General features: G+C 41.1%; 2 protein-coding genes across 3 annotated transcripts in view; one reads left to right on the top strand and one right to left on the bottom strand.

The window, feature by feature from the left end:
* Nucleotides 1-22,237, bottom strand: part of LOC126565319 (GILT-like protein 1) — a 390,535-nt gene that overhangs the window by 220,598 nt on the left and 147,700 nt on the right. Inside the window, exon 3 of one of the 2 annotated variants that reach the window (XM_050222487.1) lies at nt 6,112-6,123. The exons of the other annotated variant lie outside the window; for it this stretch is intronic. The gene's annotated coding sequence lies outside the window, so the exon portion shown is untranslated. Of the gene's footprint in view, nt 1-6,111; nt 6,124-22,237 lie in introns of those variants that run through there. 2 annotated transcript variants of the gene reach the window in all.
* LOC126564587 (cytochrome P450 4d1-like) lies at nt 7,842-9,628 on the top strand. The gene is made up of 4 exons (XM_050221665.1): nt 7,842-8,038; nt 8,106-8,489; nt 8,568-9,179; nt 9,245-9,628. The coding sequence occupies exons 1-4, from the start codon at nt 7,876-7,878 to the stop codon at nt 9,583-9,585; spliced, it is 1,500 nt and encodes a 499-aa protein (XP_050077622.1). The 5' UTR covers nt 7,842-7,875; the 3' UTR covers nt 9,586-9,628.

Raw genomic sequence — 22,237 nt, 5'->3', positions numbered from 1 at the left:
TCTCTCGAGTATCGACAAATTCGCCACTCGGTTTTATTGGCATGCGTATGAGGGTGGGCTTTGTTACAAATGCACGTGTAAAAAACACAAAACAACGAAAAGCAAAAAAACACGTTTGTGTATAATCTGTTATTAAATCGTTCGCGGTGAAGTGTCGGAGAGAGAGAGAGAAGAAGAAGCGTGGGGAGCCATTTTGACATAAGAGCCATTGGTTCACAACCAAATCGAACAATTGTGGCAATTACATATGCGATAATCACCATGATAATGTTTGCACTGAATCTGAAATCCGATTTATGTTCGCGCGTTCTTAAGTAGCGAAATAAAACAACATACACGTTGAAACTAAACAGAACATTCAAAACAAAGGAAGAGAAACAAAGGGATAGAGAGAAATAAAAAAGGTGAAGCACGAGAGAGAGAGAGAGAGAAAGAGAGAGAACGAGAGATGGAATAACAAGAATAAAATAAATGTGAACCCAACCACCAATCAGTCAACATTTATGGCAAACGAGGGCTCAAAATGTCATCCGCCATAGCTACGGTTCGTTTTCAGTTTCTGGGTTGATTTCTTAAGAACTTAAACCCAGCAAATCTATTTTTTCTATTAGTTTTTTTATTTCTGCTATTTGAAAGTATTTTATTATTTATTTTGAAACCGTTTCTTATCTCCCCATTTCTAGTTGTTATATCTTCCAAAAAGGCATAGCTTCTGCTCGTTTATTACTGCTGAACGAGCTGTCAAATTTAAGTAAACTTCAGAGAACTCATACAAGCTTTCAAATTGTTCCAATAATCTGTTACAAAAACGAACGGAAATTAGTAGACGAAAAATCATGTTATCGTATCGCAGTGTACAGCTCCCTACCAACTAGCTTCATGGCACATATACAATACACTAGAGAGTGGTTTGTCCGGTTCCCGAATACAGGTACAGAGTTTTAGAACATTTTTACAATAACAAGAACGGATTCGAAAGACCACCAGTGTCCTCAGTCTTTATCCACACATACCGCTTTAATCCCTAACTATCCGTAAACTTGAGCAGGATGCTACCCCTATTGACAAGTGGGCACACAAACTCGTTCGACTACTCAGAATCCCGTACATCCCGTATTGTATTGTAATTATCGCGAAAACTATTGTACGACGAATAGTTGTATTGTATAATCTTTTACTATTGCTTTTATGAATACTCGAAAAGCGAACGGAACGTCTGGCGGGCGAGAAATAATCTACAGAAAATAGAAAATAATTTTATAAAAAGACTGTTGCGTACCTGTTAACCTTATTTTGAGATGTGATTTGGAAAGAAAACTTGGAACAGTATGGTAAGTTGAACACTTAAAGCTAGTCAGCATGAGTGCGCTCTTCGCATGCATGCTCCAGATAAGTACTTCAATCCTCTGATTGAGCTTTTATCCCGTCCTCATGCTTTCTACAGGGTAGCCTAACAGCACTCACCATCGTGTCTACCTTCTTCATTTCAAGCCCCATTAGCGTCATTAACGATGCACGTGATTTTTCGTCCCTTTCGCTATCATTCTCTCCCATCAGTTTTACGCAAAAGTTCATCAACATCACCAAACGTGGCCGATAGTAATTTCATCCCATCTCTCGCTCCTGTCCCTGATTTTCCAACTCGTTCACTCGACTCTCGGTAGCTTCGATTTGACCTGCGAAAAAGACAACCGTTAAAACTTTTCCACCAACTCCTGGAGTCTACCTGCCGATGGAAATTCCGCCTAAAAACGCATGCAAACACGACGCAGTTCGAGTGGGATTGGTAAACCAAAAGCACTGGCTCATCCTGGCACCAGCACCCGGCAGTCAACCGTGAAAGGTCGCTCGAGGCCCTTTTCACTTCCGGAAAAAAGAGACGAACAAAAAAAGGCACCCAACTACAAATACCGAGAGAAAGGGCTAGCAGCAAAAAAGGGTTTTATTAACAATTTCATTCCAACAAAACATTCCTCAAGACGTTCAAACATTCCCATTTTACTTGGAAAGCGCCGGGAGAGGTTGACCTAGATCTGTGGAGTTTCCGAAGTGCGTTGACTTTTCACGGAAGCCCAGCAGCTTCTGCTGTTTTCTCTTTTTCCCGCGCTGTGTGTTCACGTTCCGGACACCTATTTTCTAGCTGTATGAGTTTTTTTGGAAAAGAAAGGTGTACGAAGATGACGGAAGTTAGGAATCGTAGAGCGATGGTGAAGGAGTGTAATTATGACGGAATTAAATGTTAAGCTCTTCCACGCCTGGTCTGCTGGTCTCTCGGTCTGGTAGGTAATACGCGGTACAGGACGCGGTATTGTGTTTGGTCAGGATGAAATGAATCCTTTTTCCACCCTCTGGGATGCGTTCACCATGGAAATAATGGAGAGCAGGAGGCAACCTGATGGAGTCTCTGGTACACAGTGGGTTGAAAGTTTGAGTTTCTTAAAATAACAATTTGTTAAAATGTTCAAAGTAAGGTAAGCAACCCAACCAAGTAATTAGTGCCATGTTTAATGGAAGTAGGTTTGCTTTAATGATGTACTATTAGGTGGCTTAGCTGCTTCTAGGATCTTTTGCTGGGTAGTAGATTCTTTTGGCAGGGGTTTTTTTAACCTGGACGAAAGCATTGATTGAGTAAAATGTCGTTTTAGTTTAGGATTAATTTACAAAACTAGACCTTCAAATTATGTTACATGGTTTTAGATGTTAGAAACAGATGCTTTTTTAAGTTGTTATAGAATACCGTTGCTCTGTGCAGTCTCACAGTCATATTTCCATCCATGCACGACTCAACAACCCTCTAGTTTTGGGATCAAATCTCGACCCTACACTTGACATTTCATGTAACGGTAGTATAAGTCACAAATATTTTCAACCTCCCAACCGCTAGGTATACAATTCCAGTGCAGAATCCTTGTAGAATCCAACTAAAACAAGTAGCCGCATCACTGATCCCCGATGAGTCATTTCGGAATTGTAAAGCCGAGCATGCATACAGCAAGGTGTATACATTGCCTGAGGGATCATGTACTAACTTTCGGCTTCTACCAAAAAACCGAGGAAATGAGTTATGAACACACTTTATGGCCCTTGATGCAATCGAGTCGTTCGAGACTCCGAGATAAGGCCATCCACTTGTACTGCCTACCAAAACCAACTATCAATACCTGTTTCACTCACCCAGCACATAATGTTAAATGTTAAGGCTCTACCCAAATGACCAAGAAATATGCTCATTCCTTCCACCAAATCCCAAAACCCCACCCCAGGTCACCTGTTATTACGTTTTATTGTCATTCTACCCACCAACAATAAACAAAACAAAGCAAAAAAAAAAAGGCGTATGCTGCGGACTTCTCCTTCCTAATCCAAAGAGCATATTGTTACAAAATGGACCGACCGGTTTTTGGATGCTTGCCTCTAGGCTCCAGAAGGCCAGACAGGATAAAGTTGTTCACCAGCATAATGTGAATGCTAATAATCATAATAGTAATGGTTTTATGTTCCGGGTATTCCGTCTCATGCTGATGCTTCTGCCGAAATTGCATTGCCCACGGTAGGAAAACTTTCAAAACTCCCTCAGGATTTTTTAGGAGCAAGCGGATAGACATCCTAAGCTGAACAGGAATTATGGAACGGGATGGTTTGTTTGTTTAGTGTTGTGTGCCTATGATGCTTGTAGTTGTACGGTTGGAACCAAGACTGGAACAATAGCTTTATTCGCCTTTGCTTGATTTTAGTTTACGGATAAATTCTAGACTTTAATTTCTGGTCAAAATTTGCACCAGCTTTCTTCCAAGTATGCTTCATTCTCACCCAATGCTTCATTCTCACAAACCTCTCAGAACGTCAGGCTTGGTCGAGCCAGAGCGCAACATCTCCATACCCCTGCGACAAACGGCAGGAAACCAATCGTTTCCCTTCACGAAAGCAATTAAAGCTCCTGTCGCAGTTCTTCCTGTCACGGAAAGCTTTTCCCGGTGCCGTATAATCAAATAGGATCTAATTTCGCAAACGTTATTTCACTCACATTAGTTGTGATCAATGTGGCGAGGATAGTAATTAAGAGAAAGTTTCGCCCTTCTTTTTTTACCGTTCGCTTCCGTTTATCTGCTGCTGATACGCTTTCTTTGGCACAGCTGCTACACGACTTGACTTGGAATTGTCTACCCTTTCTCCTCACTCGCTATCAGACTTTCCCTGTCCTCTCGCAGGAATCGATACCATTGGAATCGATTCCGCATCGAAGCTAGTCATGAAAGATAAATGATTGCACTGTTGAAGAAATCGAACCCGAACCCATAACCCCAGAGACTGTCCAATAGAGATGCGATCGATTGATACACACACACACACACGGATTGCTTACAGATTCAACATTTAGCTTTAGCAGCCCTTTTTTTTTTCTTCCTTTGTCCTCGCTGGGCTGTGAGTCATGTCATCAAGATTGATCTCGATTGAAATTAGATTACCGGAAAGAATGTGATTACGATAATAGGTCCACTCGATTGTGCTCTTTCTTGTAGTTGTATGTGCTGGTGCTTTTATTGGGTCAACCGAGATTGGAGCATGTTTATTCTCGCCCCCGACAATATGGGGACATGTTGTTTTGCTTTCGCTTTGGAGTTTGATTGGATTAATAGTGGTGGTAGTGTTTAAGTTTGTGTCCTTTTAGAAGGAAGTGTTGCAAGAGATGATAGACAAAGAGTTCCAGTACTGACCCTAAAAAGCTTATTGTTTTGCATCATGTTTGCAACTTAAGAAAATATGTAATTTGTGTAAGTTTCAGCATTAATGAATCTATTCATTAAAATTGTTGCCACATGTGTGACAACTCTGGCTGCCCGGGGAGAGGATGAGAGAGTTAGGAGATAAATTAGAGATGCGTTAGGATGTGACCGTGTCTTTTTACCAGGGGATCAAACGAACAGAACCCAAGAAGAAAAGACAGGATTTTTATTTTATTTCGCGGGTCACTCTGGTGTCGAGTTAAGCATGAAAATAAAGGGTTATTTCATTTATAATTGATTATGATGGTCCAGTGCTGCATTGTCAACCCCGCTTGGGTTGAATAAATTTTATAATCATATTGATAAGGCATTTCCTCCTAAATAAAGTGTTATCTTGTAGTTAAAAACCCTGTCTCTTTTTTCGGTGGTTTTTCTACATTCAAGATTACCCTTATTCGATAATATTTATGCATTTGATCAAAACTCCCATTAATGGTATTCCACAAAATTGATTTTTAACTAAAATGCACTACTTTAGAGTCACATTTGTTAGCCAGGAATTTTAAACAACAGCTTTATGTTTCAGAACATAGTTTTTAGTTTAAAATTCAATCTTTTTGTATTCCGTTTCGAACGTTATGAAGGCATATGATTTTAATTCTAATTCGCCTAAATGTATGCAAAGCTCTTCTTAGATTTAACTTGCAAAAACTAATACTAATGTTTACATGCTCTAGCTGAATAAAAAATAGTTTAAGTTAAAGTTAAAAAACAGCTAAATCATAAACATAAATTTTAAGAGTATTCCAGGAAAACGTTCTGTTCTCTATTAGTTCCTCAAGAGCCATTATCGTAGTCGATTGCATCGATTTAGCGTAACATTATTTATGTAGATTTTATACCAAAACGTATCCAGGTAAAACCATTACAACACAATTGACCTAAGTTAATTGTTTGATGTTGTAAAAAAACTGCAAAAGAAGTTTTATCTTTAAACACCTTCTCTAAATTATTTTTCAGTTTGAAATATTAAACGATAAAGCTTACCGAAAGCATTCTCCTCTTTTCTTCCAACACCATCATCACACACATTAGCGCTTAGTGGACATCTGTTTAGTGGCGTGCTATAAAACACTTCCTTCCCGCTTCTAGCTCGACAGTTCTATTTTACCCGTCATCCTAAATGGATATTGCTACCATTAGTAAAGTATAACACGGCCCCTACTCCAACTCCACCGTCACGTGCCGAACAGTCGAAAGCTATAAAATTAAAATAGATTCCTCCACCTTATCTGCAGCTTTTATTTATGCTTTCAGCAACTATTAAACGCAACACTCTCGGTCATCGTTTGCTACAGCTAATCCCACAGCTTCCCAGATTTACTCCACCGCGCACAAACTTCCGGATTCCATCGGTTTCGCTTGTCGCCGGGCGAATCATCATCCTTACCCATCCTTCGCCGGGATGAGACAGTTGAGAAAACTGCTATCTTCCTTGCACGGAGGCCAAAGCTAAAACAACACGACGACGTTCCCCATTCAGGGCGTAATGAAACGTTTAACCATTTCCGATACATACCATCCGATAAAAGGGACCTGTTTGGTTAGTGAATGGTGCTGAAGATGCTTTTATTGCGTCCAATCCTACCACCCCACATGCTCCGTTCCACTTGTTAAACATAGAATGAAGCGGTCCCCGCAAGCGAAACCGAGTGCCGGAGTGCCGTGAATTAAAAGTGTGCGCAAGGTAATTCTACGGAAATGACTGTGGTAAACAACGGCGTAAACCGATTCCATTCCACTCGCCATCGGGTTCCGAACACATGCGAATTACGACATTCGCCGCTAAACAAGATCATTTCAGTCAGCACCGGGAAGTGTTTGTTGTCACCGTCACCGTGTACAGAATGGCACAGAAATAAAATCCTAACGAAATCACATTAAAAACAAGCATCGTTAAGCATCGTTTTTTGTTGTTGCTTGGCCATTTTTTGTTGCTTCCCTTGTATACTCCTCCCTCATCCTCTTTTAGGCAGCATGCTACATGATACTGCGTTGTCCAAATCTGTACAGTTTTGCAACATCACCCTGTGTAAGAGTTCGGTGAACCGGGCACTCAGATCCTATCGTTATCTCGAGTGGCCCACGAGCCGTCCCTTCAAGTCGTCCGATTTTGGATGTCTAAAGGACTAAATCGTAAGCTTCGACTGCACCGAAAGTAGCAGATATACCGCCTTATACCTTTGGATTTTTCGAGTCCTGGTCCGGTGTTTCGATGGTACTGCGAAAGACAAAAAGGATTACGTTAGGATTTGGTTTGTCACGTTCCGGTCACAGTCGGCAAATCTCGATCTCGCTCGACTAGGGTCAAAGTGTTCTGCCGGATTCCAATCAAAACAGTTTCACGTCGGTTATGCCGAGGCGTACGATTTCTTATCCCGGGTATGGTTTGTTTGCGTTAACGACAAGGGATAAGAGGTTTTTGGATTTGGAGTTTTTTTTTTTTGCTGGAAAAGAAACACACATAACACGCGGCCTTTGTGGTCCTTTTTTATTTGAAACGTTTCACAATACAGCTATTTGGAGGTCATGGCTAATAATATCTTTATCTTTGGTTCATGTCAAACTGTCACGTTGAAAGTTCTCGTGTGATAAACGTCAAAGCAAATAAATACTCAGAAAATGTATATATTCAGCAGCAAATTGACATTTATACGTCAATTACAAAATGCATTATAATCCAAAACAAGTGCTATAAAATAATAATCTATCTCTTTGATGTTTGATTTTGACTTTTCAAAAAGTAGAATAAAATGTACTTCTGACCTTCAAATTACCTCTGACTCATTGTTACATTTAAATAAAAATTACGCATAGTATAGCACCTGTTCCAAAGATTGCAAATTCATTGCCAAATCCAATGTCTGCTTTAAAAAAAACCATTGCAAGACATCTTTTTTTATTCAGCGTGACATTTATTTTGGTGCCCGGAGCATACCGCCGTGCCTCTTCAGCATTTTTACGATAAGGAATGGGCTGATCGAACAGGCATGATAAGACATTCGCTATATAAACATCACACGCGACCAGCCCACAGTATCATGTACGGATAAAACGTTCGATAAGTGAGTGTTCAAACCTCTGCAGCAAGATGTTTGTTCTGGTAGCGATTGTTGTGGTGTATTTTTCTTACTTCTTACTAAATTACCATCGAAAGCGGCAAGAAGTGCTCAAAGTGTTGCCGTTCTTCAATGGACCACAGCCGGATTATTTTCTTGGTTGCACATCTATGTTCAAGGACAAATCTATGCCGGGTAAGTCATGTCTCTGTGGGTGAGAAAATAGGCACCATGTTAATCCGCATTCTTCCTTTGCCTTCAGAAATATTTGACATCATTAACGACTGCCATCGCATCTACGGCAAGGATGTATGCTTCATCGGAGCATTCAATGATATGGAGCTACAGATCTCCTCGGCTCGCAATATAGAGAAACTACTGCTGGCAAAAAATACGAAAAAATCCTACCAATATGACTTCCTCGAACCTTGGCTCGGTACCGGTTTACTGCTATCGTTCGGCGAGAAATGGTTCCAGCGGCGAAAGATCATTACACCTTCGTTCCATTTTAAGATTCTCGACCAATTTATGGACGTGTTCAATAAGGAGGCTGACACACTTGTCACCAAGCTCGAACGGCACGTGAATCAGAAAGAATTCAATATCTACGATTACATCACGCTCTACGCGCTGGATAGCATTTGTGGTTGGTATTAGCGGATCGGTTACATTGCTTTTCTGCGATTAAAAACCTTATCGTTTGCTTTGTATCTGATTCCCTTAGCGACCTCGATGGGAGTTCACATTAACGCACAAGAAGATCCCAACAACGAGTACGCGCAGGGTGTAAAGAAGATATCCGAGTACGTTTTTCGACGCATCTTTAGCGTACTGCGCCAGTTCCCGGCTCTGTTTGTGCTGTACTCGTATGCGAAGGATCAGGGTAGAGTTATTAAGCGACTGCATGACTTCACTAATTCTGTAATTGATAAGCGAAGGAAACAATTGACTAAGCAGAGCAAAGTTCACCAGGAGGATGATTTCTCCAAGCATCGCGATACGTTTCTCGATCAACTATTGAAGGTAAAGATCGATGGACGACCGCTCAGTACGGCTGATATTCGCGAGGAAGTGGATACGTTCATGTTCGAAGGACACGATACCACAACATCTGGGATTTCGTTCACAATTCTTCTGCTAGCCAAACATCAGGACATTCAACAGAAGCTGTTCGAAGAGATCGAAACAGCGTTGGGAGATTCGGCAGCAACCGTGTTTCTGACCAACTCTCTTCTCCAAGAGCTAAAGTATCTTGATATGGTGATAAAGGAGTCATTACGCTTGGTACCTCCGGTACCCTTCATTGGACGCAAACTTCTCGAAGATATGGAACTGAGTAAGAGTCCTTCACTACAGTTCTAGAAATTCGTCAGCCTAATTATTTACATCCATTTTTCTTAGATGGCACCATCATTCCCGCTGGGACAACCTTATCACTCAACATCTTCGCCCTTCACCGCAACCCGGAAGTATTTCCCGAGCCAGAAAAGTTCATCCCGGAGCGTTTTTCGGACGAGAATCATATCAAACGTGCTCCATACGATTACATTCCATTCAGTGCTGGCTCCAGAAACTGTATCGGTCAGAAGTATGCGCTGCTAGAGATGAAAGTTACCATCGTGAAGCTGTTGGCAAGTTACCGTATACTGCCCGGAGAGTCCATCGATCAAGTACGCTACAAGGCCGATCTTGTCATCCGTGCCGAGGGTGGGATACCGGTGAAGCTCACCAAAAGAAATTAACTTGAGGAATACTTCATTAACAAACTAACGTCGTCGTCTAATCTTGGCCCGTTTGAAAAAAAAGTCACCGTGCCTGACCTGATTGGCCTTTTGCTAACGAGCTTTTTGCCTTTTTGCTACTACGCAGACAGTAGAGGAAAGCTCATCAACGTACTTTACCTGTTCGGAATATTCTAATTTAATTAATCAATCTGAAACCTAACTATTCCCACGTCAGCACGCTTGAGTGATGCGAGCTGAACTAGAATGATACAGGAAAAAGTTGAAATACATAACCACAAAAACTCTCTACTCACTTCATATTGCGCACGTTGTATAGTAACAGCCTCCCGGTGATGGCACAGCAATGGTTTCATAAATTAAATTTATCAACTTTTTCTTTCGACCACAAGCAGTACTTGTTTCGTTTTTGCTCCGGCCCTATGTTGAATCTCGTACAACCATCGCGGACACTGGCAAAAGCTAACCGATATCAAACAAAACTGTACTATCGGGATAGTGATTCTGTTGGTTGTTGGATACATTTTTTCCCCACAGACCGGCCAAAGCACGTTTCACTCCAATCCCGAGTAAGGCCGTACGACGTACGAAGTCATCAAAAGCATGACGAGAGAGAGATAGAGCAAAAAAGAGGCTGGGTTTTTTACCACTCACTTTCTAGTTCTTTTCCACCAATTGCTAACCACAACTGCGGAACCCGGGAGCCGGGCAAGGATGAATGGATGGTTGATTGAATGAAAATATTGTGTATTTCCTGTGCTTCTGATGCGATGCGGTTGAGACAAAGTGTGGTGGATTGGAAAAAAGTTCTCCAATCGTCTCATGCGTTTGGAGATTTTTTTTTTTGTGAATTTCATGTATCGTGCAAAAGGATCAAAGGAATGAAACCCAATTCATGACATTTGTGAAACGGAATCTTCAAAAATTACAAACAAAATGATAAAAATCCTACAGAGTATTGAATGTTGTTATGTGGATTGCATACATCGGGGCGAATTTTATTGTTAGAGCCTAAAGCTATGCAATTCAAAGACATCTTACTATGAGATCTAGTTTAGTCGTGTCCTTAAAGATACAAACAAACGAAAAAGAGTGGACTGCTAAACGAACCAACTACCCCATCCAGATGATTGATATAATTATGATGGGCAGACCGAGGGCCTCTCGGTATGTATCTCGCCACTGCAAGCACAAAACTGATCAGCACCTAGCAAAAGAGCGCGGCAAAAGAAACAAAACTTTCTGATTCAATTTGTTTGATTATGATTGGGAGCCCGCAAGTCGAAGTCGAAAGTGGATAACATAATTGTGAATTGTTTTACGTCACTCGGAGGCATTTGGAGCAGTTTTTGCTTCCTACTGTGGAACCTTCAATTCCGTCTTGCGAACATACGCTACACTGAGTGTTATTTGATGCGCATCCAGCCTAAAGTTCGTTTACTAGACCCATATTTGAAGAACCTATCTGTATCGTGCTGTGAATATTTTATTATTCCGCCATAGCTACACGGCACACACTTCTACTTTTAATACCTTTCCACGCCCTTCTGAGGCGCGTGCTTAACACTCGAACTACGCATTGTAAACCCTTTTACCAGATTCCCTTAGCAAACTGTCAAAGGAGAATTTTGGGCTGTAAAATTTATAGCAAACGTTCACGCTTTTGCATTATAGATACACAGCGCTTCAACTCTTGGTTAGGAGATTCATCTCATTGCCAAGCCGAACCTCGGTTTTCTAGATGCGGTTTTGGTGGATGAAACGTTCCTCCGGAATGAGAAAACTGTTTACTCTACCGTCGTGTACTGTTAGCCGTAATGCAACAACATTCCACTACCAGCTTAAGGATAACGCTAGAAAACTGTAACTACACTCTCAGAATAAATCTTCCCACTGCTTGCGTGTCACGGTGATTGTGTTTATGTGTGTATGTTTGAGAATCAGGCCACCACAAACACCATACCCGGGAATCAGTTCCTGTGCGATCCCGGTCCCCAGGTACACTATATTTGTTTATTATTTTCTCACCTGAACAGTCCCCAATTCTTCTACTTACGCTCACTATGAGAAGTAAGTGCAAACATGGTCTTTCAAGTGCAGTGATAAATATGCAACGGTGTAAGTCGCACGGTGGTTAGCTGGTGCTACTGCTACTCGTGAATATTGCAGATGAGCGCAGCTGCAAAGTGCTACTACTATGAGCTATTTCGAAACAGAGGTTTTATAGCCGAAACGGTGCTTCCTTGGCATTTGGGTAGTTTTGGAGTGGAATGTTTCCCGAACGTACAAAAACAGGCTTGATTTATTACAGCTGATGGTTGCTTTTGCATTGGATTTTAATTTTAAGATTGGGTTTTTAACATTTTTTGGATTGTTATTTACAGTTCTATGTCTGATTTTGTTCGTTGTTTGATTTTAATATTAATATTACTGCCTAAAAGAACTAAAAAATTGTTTTTTTTTTCCCACTGGCAGGCGATTAGGGATATAGGAATTGCTTGATACCAAATTGCTATTGTTTTCTTATTGCATACTTTAAGGCTATTTATTCTAAATAAAGTTACTCTACATTACTTAGTCTTCTTCTTGGCTGAACGGCCTCTAAGGCTTCGCCGGCCATCGAATGCCTTACTAGACTTCCTGATACCACGTAGTTAGATGGTCGGTCTTCACTACGGGGGGACCGCCCGGCTGGGATTTGAACCCCGGTCCTTCCGTGTGAAGACCAGCGCCGCTGTCTCCTATATCACCCAACCACCCTTAGTATCACTTTGCTTAGTATCACAAAGAATTTCAATTTTTTTATCAATTTCTTAGAATGTTTTCCTATTCTTCAGTTTAAAACTCTAATTATCCACCTTAAAGCTGCTCCAAAACAACCTACACTGTTTTTTCCCCCAATTGCATAGCTTCAGGCGTTTCGCTTCATGTCGTGCACTGCGTTTTCAACTGCGACGAAAAAGAAAGCTGCAAAACCTACACTCACGGTTGAACAATCTCACTAATGGCAACACTTGCAGCTAAGTGGTTCTATGGGATGTACTTTTCATGAGCATTATTTCGCCCACTTTCGTTCGTGCATTGTCACCTTTCACCGTTAACACGGCCACGCGCTCGCTTTTCTCCCCATTCTGTGCATCTTGTGTATCATTTACACGCAGGAAAGAATTGTAACGGAATGTGGGCCAAGATTTACCTACTTCGCCTCAAACCACTCGCCCGGTGCCTCTCTCCGCAATCTCGAGAGGACCCGTGAAGCGTGTGGGCTGTCGACTCTTTAAGTGGCACCTTTGAGATTCATAGAAGTGTAAACAACGGTCGTTAATAACAATTGTTCCCATCATGTCGCAGAACGGTTGCTGTTGCTGCATAGAATGAAGGGAGGAGCTCCCGAGTCAAACCAAGCCAGCCAACTTCTTCCTGCTCGATGGTGCGCATAAATGAATGCTTTTTTTATGATGATGAGCCTCGTAAAAGCAACCGTCGGGGGCTATCCCGTATCTTCCGGGCCATCCCGCCCAACCAATTGTTTGACTGCGCCTTAAAGGAAAGCCAGTTGGGAGTGTCTGTTTTTTTTTTCTCGCTCCTTCTCTCTCAAACAGTTATATTATTATTCTGCTAAAACTTTTGCATCATCGTCCAGCAGGAATCACACGGTACGTGTCCGGCCGTTCTGGCCGTTGCGCGTCTATCAGAAACAATTATGTGCCAGCAGCAAATGCACGGTTTTTATTAATATTTTCATTTCAATTTTATGCAAATAAAGTTTATACCAAGCGGTCCTTTCTCGTTGCTGAATTGTTTTTTGGGGGTGAGATTGAGAGCAAAGCAAAGCGGCATCCTGAACACGAAATGTCCTGCAATATCCGTCAGCAAGGGATAGCAGGCGCTGGTGAGTGAATGGTTAGGCAGAGAAAAAAAGTGCCGGCCAAAAACTCACTCGTCTTCTGTCCCATGTCGGGCATTACACTTATCAAACATTATCATTCCTTTAAACACCGTAATAGCCACTTAATTTTTGCTTTTTCGCCCTTCATCTGGAAAGACAATAGGGAAGGTTCCTTCCATTCTACCTTCGTCAAGGTGTTTATTTTTTACTTTTTGTGCGCATCGTTTCACTCACAAGAAAAATATAAATAACACCAAAAGAACACATTTGCATTCGAGTGAAAATGAAAACTTTTTTTTCTAATACGGTTATTGCTTACGCTTGTAAGCATCGTTAGAATGGGACGGCAGGATCTCTATCTATACATTATTGTGCTAGTGATTACGAATGATAAAATTTATTTTTGAACTTTAGAAAGTTTTTTTTTTTTTTGATTTTGGACCTGTTTGTTTTTTTCAAGAGGCAGTCAGTCTCCTTGGGGAGTTTGTTAATTTATTTAGCCATCAAGCATAAAGATATATTGCACTGGAATGCTAATGAAGAGATCACCTCACATTATCTTTGAAGGAGCTGAAACACAAGCCAATGGGCTCAAAAATATAAAAAAAGAATAAAAGTAATATTTTATAAAACTTCACGCTTCATCCGCGAATAAAAACAAAAAACAAAAAAATATAGTTTCTAAAGGGATAATAAACGAGATGTGTATCGCAAACAGCATACCGTTAGGTGTTGAACAAAAACGAAACAGAATGCCTTACAATTCGAAAAATTTTAGCTACAAGAAAAGCTACTTTACTCACGGAAGCAAACATAATTTGGGATTTTTAGAAAGTATTACTTTATCATACTAAAAAGCTAAATAATTGTGAGTTTATTAAACTATTCTAAATTTTCAACAACACAAGGAAGTTTATTAAAATACAAGAAAATTTGCAGAAAAAGATAACTAAGATAATATCAGAAGCTCGAAACAAAAATTTATGTTTGGAAAACTTGCGACGAAATCGCATTCGAAGGAGCTGTACCAACAGGCTGGGGAACTAATTGATTTTTTAACTAGGATTCGAATCAAACTCTATATACATTTATCTTAAAGCTATAACCCGTGTAATACTACTCTTTTAACTGATTTGGCGAAGATCATTTTTGACGAATAAGGAGGGCTGTTATACACACTCAAATACGATACATTAAAATCAAAAACAAAGATTACATTAATTTAAGTGATAAAGGCAGCAAAACAGAAAGAAATTGTGTTTGGAATTGCATACCTTTGGGCGTTACGAATAAAAAATGAAAACGTTTCTAAGTGTAGCTTTTTTGTAAGTTGGAATATAACCACCAGACCTTTGCCACGCATAAATCATCTTACACCGTGTCTTAACAATGCTTTGCACGTCTTCATTTTTATTCTCCTTCGAAAAAAAAACAAACGTCAAGCACATGCTTTTCACACGGCTAAGACTAACTTAAAATTAATAAACGATGATAAATTGCCAACAAAACCGAATGAAAATGTTCGACGCTTAATGTTGTCTGTCTTGTTACACTCATTTTATTTTATTTTTTTCACACCCCAAATCCTCCCTAAAGATAGTGACAGTAAAACAAAAACCAAATACTGCCCCTTTCACCAATCGTTTGCCCGTGGCCGGAGGCAACCCGGCAGCATCTGCTTGTCGGAAGGTGAAAGTTCCTAAATTAATTAACAGCATCATAACACTCATCCCTGCTGTAAGCTTTAACCATTCCAGTGTGCGAGTGACACAACACACTAACGGCAAGGCGTGAAATGGGGTACACTAACGCGATGCGGTGCAGGAATCGAAAACTTTCCTACCATCGGGTTTGTGATTTACGCGAATCGCAGCTGACAGTAGTCTAGCGAAAATTGCGTATTTTATTACATTTTGATTTATTTCTACCACTGTCTTTTATAGCACTAAGTGTAAGGGGTCGACACGTTTGAGTTTTTTTTTGTCTCTTCTCCTTTGCCTTTCTATCTCCCAAAACAAGGGCACGTGAACGTTTCCCAGCATCGGCCAAAAACTTCAGGAGAAGGTTTTCCCCAAGCTGCGGCATTTGCCCATATGGCGAGGTGGTATAGAAACTTGCTCTCTTCGTCGCTTTATCGAGCGATTAGGGCGCGTCTGAAAGTGAGCTACTTTATTTGGCAGGATGACGATGGTCGGAAACCCCATGGCAGGATTTCGATCGGAGTTTTCACGACTTATTAAGCCGGTTTAACGGAACCATCTTCCCCAGAGGCCACTACTTAAGCCGAGCTCCCACGCTTGCTTGTTAGTCAGAGAGTGTGAGGATGATAAAAAAAACACCCTCCCATGGTAAGAACCCTAGCCGTAACGTAACATCCTTCGCAAAGCACCGGCACCGTGTAAGCCATCAAATGATTGATAAATAAAAAGTGAAAACAAAACTCGCTTTTATTGCTGCTGCCCAGCATTTAGAGACCATCGGGTGGACGCACAAAACTCCGATATAAAACCAATAAAACACTGATTTTGTTCAACTGCTCGCACAGACAGCGGCAAGTGCTGACATTTCGGATTCGATCCCGCGCTCCAATCGGACTATTTCTTCAGTCCCCCTTGCTACAGCATCCAACATCGAAGCGTTGAAAGTTTTGTGCTTTTATGTGCAGCTCCAGCTCTTACTGGACACGGTCTCACGGCTTGTGTCCCTGGTAGCAGCTGCAATAAGGGGTGCAAACATCTACTTTAAGCGAAACAGCGAAAAGTATAGCCGGATCCCGAGGGAAAGACGGCTCATCCGCATCGGATAAAAAACTGTGTAAACAGCATTAAACATTTCGGGTAAATAATGATCCAACTCGCACCGAAATCGTTAGACTAAACGGTTTGCTAATAAATTATTTCAATGACAACGATCGCGCTGGATGGTGTGTTTGGATTATGTTTCTTATACTTTTAACAAGATTTTGTAGATCACTTATTTTTCAATATGTTTTTATATGTTAGAGAATACTGAATATCGATTATTAGCGCCATTTTTCGCCATTAGCGCCGGCACTTGTTGAAGCTCAAATAAATGCTAAAGAACTAAAACAAATAATTGATTAATTGAACCTTCAAATATGCAACCGCTTTTTTATCATCAGTAGAAGACTACAACAACCTCCCGAAATCCCCTCTTTTCTGTATTGTGTGGTCAAAACTAGTTGTAAAAATTAGAAGGACTTTTTTTCGTTTATTTATAGAGGCTTTGAGTCTTAGAGGCTACATTCGCCTCTTCGTTTTAGAAGGACTCAGTTACACAAATGCTTGTTTGGATTAGTGATGGGTTCTCGGAACCGCATCCACAGCTCCGAACCGCTTCCGAGCATCGTAACTCCGGCTTCGATTCCGGCTAAATCAAAACCAGGGTTCCGCCTGAAACCGTCCGGAGCCATCTGAAGCCGTTTGGAACCATTCAGAACCACTAGTCGGCAGCAGGAGCCGTTGGAGCCGTCGTAGCCTTTTGGAGCCTTTTGGAGCAGTCCGGAACCATTCGGAACCGTTGTAGAGAGCACCAATGTAGGTTATATCAGGATTTGAAGCGCTGCGAATGAATTTCAAATCATTTCAGCCCAAACTAATTACGGGACTGCCGACTAGCGGCTCCAAACGGCTCCAAACGGCTCCGGACGACTCCGACGGCTCCAAACGGCTCCGGCTACTGACTAGCGGCTCTGGACAGCTCCGGATAGCTCCGACGATGTAGGACGGTTCCGAACAAGTATTGCACCTACCTTCCGGAGCCGTTTCCAAAATTGGTGAAATCATTCGGAAGTGATTCCGTTTTTTTTTTTTGTCGAATTTACTCCTCGTTTTTACTTATTAGTGAAAGCCATAGGCCATAGGAGTTCTTCTCAAAGTTTTACAGTGGTTCGAAGAATCATATAAACGTGTTTTGTTCGAAGTAAGTTATAAGGTTATTCGAAGTGTGTAAAAAGGCGATGTGAAAACTCATTCGCATATTTTTATATTAAAATTCAACAAATTAAGCCAAAGTTTTAGTTATGACCTGCTTTGAATAAAGAAATCAATAATTTATTTCATGTAGTACACTTTGTAAAAAGTTGAAAATAAAAATAAACAATCTCATAAACATTGCAGCCTTCTTTCGAATGTTTTACATGAATTACCTTGTCAAGGAATTTCAATCTACATTCCTGCCAATATGGCACGCAATGAACTTTAAATAAACGCTTGGAAGCTCCATTTCAAACAACATGCTAAAGAAAAATTCCTTATTTTCCTCCAAATAAAACAAAAAATCATAGCAAACACACAGCATAAATTCTTCACATAAACCAGCACCCGGTGTAGGACATTAATAGCGACTGGCCAGGTGAAAGCTACACGCTGTATCCATTTCCTTATGCTTTCACAATTTTCTCGCCAAACTATCCATCATCTTTAATGAATGGTTTGCGTGTATGTGACGATGCATCCTCCACACCAGCCAACCGCAACAGGCCAGGTTTTGCCTCACATCAGAACAGCTATTGTAGCTTCCCTTTAAAAAAACAGAACAAAACAGTAAACACAGAATTAGAATGCAACTCTTTGTAGGTTTTACCACCAGTCATGCATCATTTGTGATCCAGAGCAGCAAAAAGACGGAAACAAAACATAGAAACAAACTCACCCAAGATTTATGCACCCAACCACTCGGTGGTCGTTCAATTCAACGTTTGCATGTTCGCTCACCGCCTTACGGTGGCAATTGGAGGCACGCTCACAAGCATCAATCATTAGTGCAACTGACCCTCTGGCAGTGTTTCGAAGGGAAAGAGCACACCAAACACGACAAGCTGGTTGCATTCATTAGGATCGATAAAAATCGAAAAACGCTTTTTCCTTGCTCGTTCAAACACGAAAACAAATGGCTGTTCTTGGCTGTGCATGAGAGATTTTCTTCATCACTAAGCACCGTAACTTGTTTCGGTCGCCTGAGAAGCGTGAGTTACGAGTTGCTATTTACTGAAATAGCTGACAGAAATGTCATAGTGCTAGTCATTTCAGCATTACGAGCAAAGGAGCGTGAGAACACTTCCCGTTCACTTGAAACCCAACCGCGGTCAATGGACGATTTTTTCTCTCGCTATGTTTCTGTCCACAAGCGAAGTGCTGATCGTCACCCTGAGTCCTACTTAGTGCACGTAATTAGGCTAATGATTTGAGTTCACAGTAGGAAGCGAAGCGGTTCGGTTTGGTAGCCAGTCGAATGCCGCAGACATTATACTGTCACAAGCAATTGGCGAGAAAGGTTTCTCATGCTCGGCACCGCAAGCATACAATTTCACAGTCGTGTAGAATGCGGAATTGAAGGCAATAATTTTCATCGATTTCATTCGGCCACTTTATTGCTATCAAATCGTTCACATGCTTTACTTTCACTCATTGACATAAAACAGAAAGGATCAAGTGAAAGGCATAAAACCGATGTAATGTAAGCTATATTTCAACCCTACAGCGCTTTTCAACTGTGATTTGTATCAATAAAATCTGTTAGTTTCATTATTTTAAAGATTTTATTCCTTTTCTACATCTTACTGAAATCTGGCGCCGACAGGACGTTAAGTTAAATTATATTCTACATTGAGTTGAACTCAGTATAAATAAAATAGTAAATCAAAAGAACAATTATGTTATAGAGTCCAGCAGCGCCTTAAAGTATACGTTCTCTCTATTTACTATTTATTTTAATATTTTACGGTGCTTTGTTCATCAGACGATTTGGTAATCACTAAAGTCTTCAAACTTGTTGGGCTGCAGGCGCTAAAACTTGACATGAAACTCTTCACTAAATTTTAAAGGATATTAGAAGCTATGTCTGGAAATGGACTTTTAACTAAAAACAGATCAAATTCTTGCTGATACCGATTCTATATTGAAAATGAATCACAAATATCCAATTTTCTGGTATTTTTCCAAACGCTCTACAGGACGCATAACTCCTGTTTGTACTTTTCTTTGCATCCCCATCGTTGACCTTTTTTTTCCTTGCTCCACAATGCCTTCAGCTCCAACGTAAACCCATCTCGTTACACTTGAATAGGTTAGCGTGTCGTTCGTGATTTTCATTTCAACATTCCACCCAACGCGCTTGTTTCCCCGCTTTGTGAGTGCCTTTTTACTGGCATACATTAAGTGTCACCAGCCCATCCCACCCACCGAGCCATCGCTGCAGTGTGGTATAGATCAAGCGAGGTTCTTTTATGTTTCCCAGCACCGGTAACAAACAGCCATCAAAATTCATACACAATTCATATGCTACCCATACGACGGGAGCCCTACATTTGCAGCGACATTTTCCATCATCAGAATGGGAGACTCCATCAGCTTTGGCTCCATGCATCGCGCTTCGGTCGAACGAACATTTCATTCGACCTTAATATTTATGTATGTGCGGCAAAGGAAACCGGCTCACCAAACGATCAAAACTGTAAAGCCCATCAACAGTTCGGGGGGGACATATGAGGATGGGAGGGGATGAGTGAAGAACACAAACACAAGTGACAAAACGATAATTCAATAACCCTGTTTGCACGTATGAAATTATAATTTATGATAATGAAGTGGAATGGCAAATTTAAATAGAGAGAAGGAGAAAAATCCCGACACGCACCCTCAAATATCAGACGCTTTAGTGTTCCAGTTTGCAAGCCCAAGTGTGGTACACATGGTAGAAAGCTACCGTGAGAAATTAAGTCGTGCCAGTAACGTACGATAATGAGCTTGAACAGCGTGCACATTACGACTGTGATCAATGGGAGCATAATTTAAAAATGAATTATTTTCTCCCAGCTGCACAGTGGGACGCTCAACAGTCGAAAGGCTCTTTCTCTGTCTTTACAATTTCTTCCTTTAATGGCTGAAATGTTCAAAAAGCCTAATTAAATATCAAAAAACAGTGCTCTTTTTAAAAGCATGACAGCAAACATCGTGTAATATCTCCCCCTAGCTTCTATCGCGCTATTCTTTAAAAAAAAAACCCGCTGTCGACGATTGACAAATTAATCGCCACCAAGCTAGCCAACTTCATGCCAGCTGATAACATTATCACGGCGAGGTTGAAAATTACGACTGAAAAGGTCCAACGGTTTTTCTTCTCTCTAGGCTCCCCCATTACATCGTACCCGGATTACTACCCACTGCGCTGGGATGAGAGTTTTATCATAATTTTTCTACCACCCACAGCCGACGGTTTTGCTCTTCCAGGAAGCCTTCCACAGGGTGGAACGAGAAGAAAACTCGCCTGCATTCTTTTCGCTTTCAAAGCACCCCGGAAACGGTGCGGAAAATGGTTGGCCGCTCGGACAAGGTTTCATACCGAGCACGAATGAGTTATAGCTCCTCCGTGGGACGGTATTAATCAGTTACTGTGGCAACGTGGAAAACCCACCACTACACACCCGGACCGTATCAAGCCTTTGGACAAACACGGCGAGCTATCTAACTGGCGAACCATCGATGCCTGCCTGACGATGAGCGGAAGCAGTCACTTAAGCAGTGGGACACTTGCAAGGATTCGTTTCGAAAATGCTACCCCCAGTGCTTGTCATCCTCGTCGATCCTCAATCGCCGGTCCAGTTTAGGGGCAAAAGTTTGACGACGATGATGACAAAAATTAGCAACGGACAGTTTAGCCCCTACACTTTGCTCCATTATACGGCGCTTTAAAAAAGCTTGTCCTCTGCGCTATCGTGGAATGGTACGATAATTGCACGATTGGGCAGGAAAGAGGGTTTGAAAAAACGATATCCCTAGCGCCGTTCACTCTTTGCTTCCTAATTAATGAGGATTAAAAGTAGCCCGGGCGTGTTGGTGAGACGTGGGCTTCCGGTAAGGATTAGAAAAGAAATAATTGTGCGTATTTCAAGTGGGTCAAATAGGAGGGTGATATTTTTTTTTTTGTCCGTCTCTATGATACTGTTTTGCCGCTTGAGAGATACAGTATTATAATTCAATGTTGCTTACAGTTGTTTTTACAGTTTTGAATGTTTCATCGTCTACTTTTGCAAGCGAAAGTCTTATTTTAAAGGTTAATTCAAGTCGATAGAAGAATTTCAGCAATAACCAAAACTACCGTAACTATCCAACAAAAGCACAGTATTTTACATGTTTAAAAAATGATTACATACTTTCGATGTCTTCACAGGAGTTTTTTTGTGTGTCCAAAACTCGCTTGATAAGAAGCTAAGAAGTTTAATTCATGGGCACACACTTGCTAACCGCGATGAGTGAAAGCATGAGGCTTAGGGATTAAATTGTATACAATTATGATATTCAACAATACAATTTATTTTTAATTTTCATTTATTAATAACATTTTGAAAATAGCCTGTCATAGACTTTCACAGTGCTAGAAGGATCGAGCACGAACTTTCGCTTCAAATGTGACAACAGGAGTGCGATACATTTAAGACCATTTTGTGATTAAATGGATTCGATTCAAAAAGCGCACTACCTTGAATCCTCGGACGTCGGGACGACATCAGAACAGGCCCTGTAAGTATGCATGAGCTTCGCTACTGTCCGCCACCGCATGAATAGCGAAGTCCGGAGTAAAGTGGCTATGGATCGCTGGATTAAATTGTGCCGGCCGCACACATTAGTTGGGACACAATTGAGATAAGATCCGTCTTGTTCACCTGCAATGTAGTTCCATCAGAGGAAATTGCCCATATGGTGCGACGTGCTATTTATATAGGTAGTACATCACCGATGGATG

This window comes from Anopheles maculipalpis, chromosome 3RL (assembly GCF_943734695.1).
Source record: "Anopheles maculipalpis chromosome 3RL, idAnoMacuDA_375_x, whole genome shotgun sequence".
In the NCBI taxonomy this organism is placed as follows: domain Eukaryota; kingdom Metazoa; phylum Arthropoda; class Insecta; order Diptera; family Culicidae; genus Anopheles; species Anopheles maculipalpis.
This window is presented reverse-complemented; position numbering and strand designations above follow the sequence as displayed.

Bases quoted from the DNA above. Each gene is read 5' to 3' on its own strand.
- LOC126564587 (XM_050221665.1), top strand. From the start codon at position 7,876: ATGTTTGTTCTGGTAGCGATTGTTGTGGTGTATTTTTCTTACTTCTTA. The intron at 8,039-8,105 runs GTAAGTCATGTC...CTTTGCCTTCAG, and splicing joins CAAGGACAAATCTATGCCGG to AAATATTTGACATCATTAAC. The intron at 8,490-8,567 runs GTTGGTATTAGC...TGATTCCCTTAG, and splicing joins CGCGCTGGATAGCATTTGTG to CGACCTCGATGGGAGTTCAC.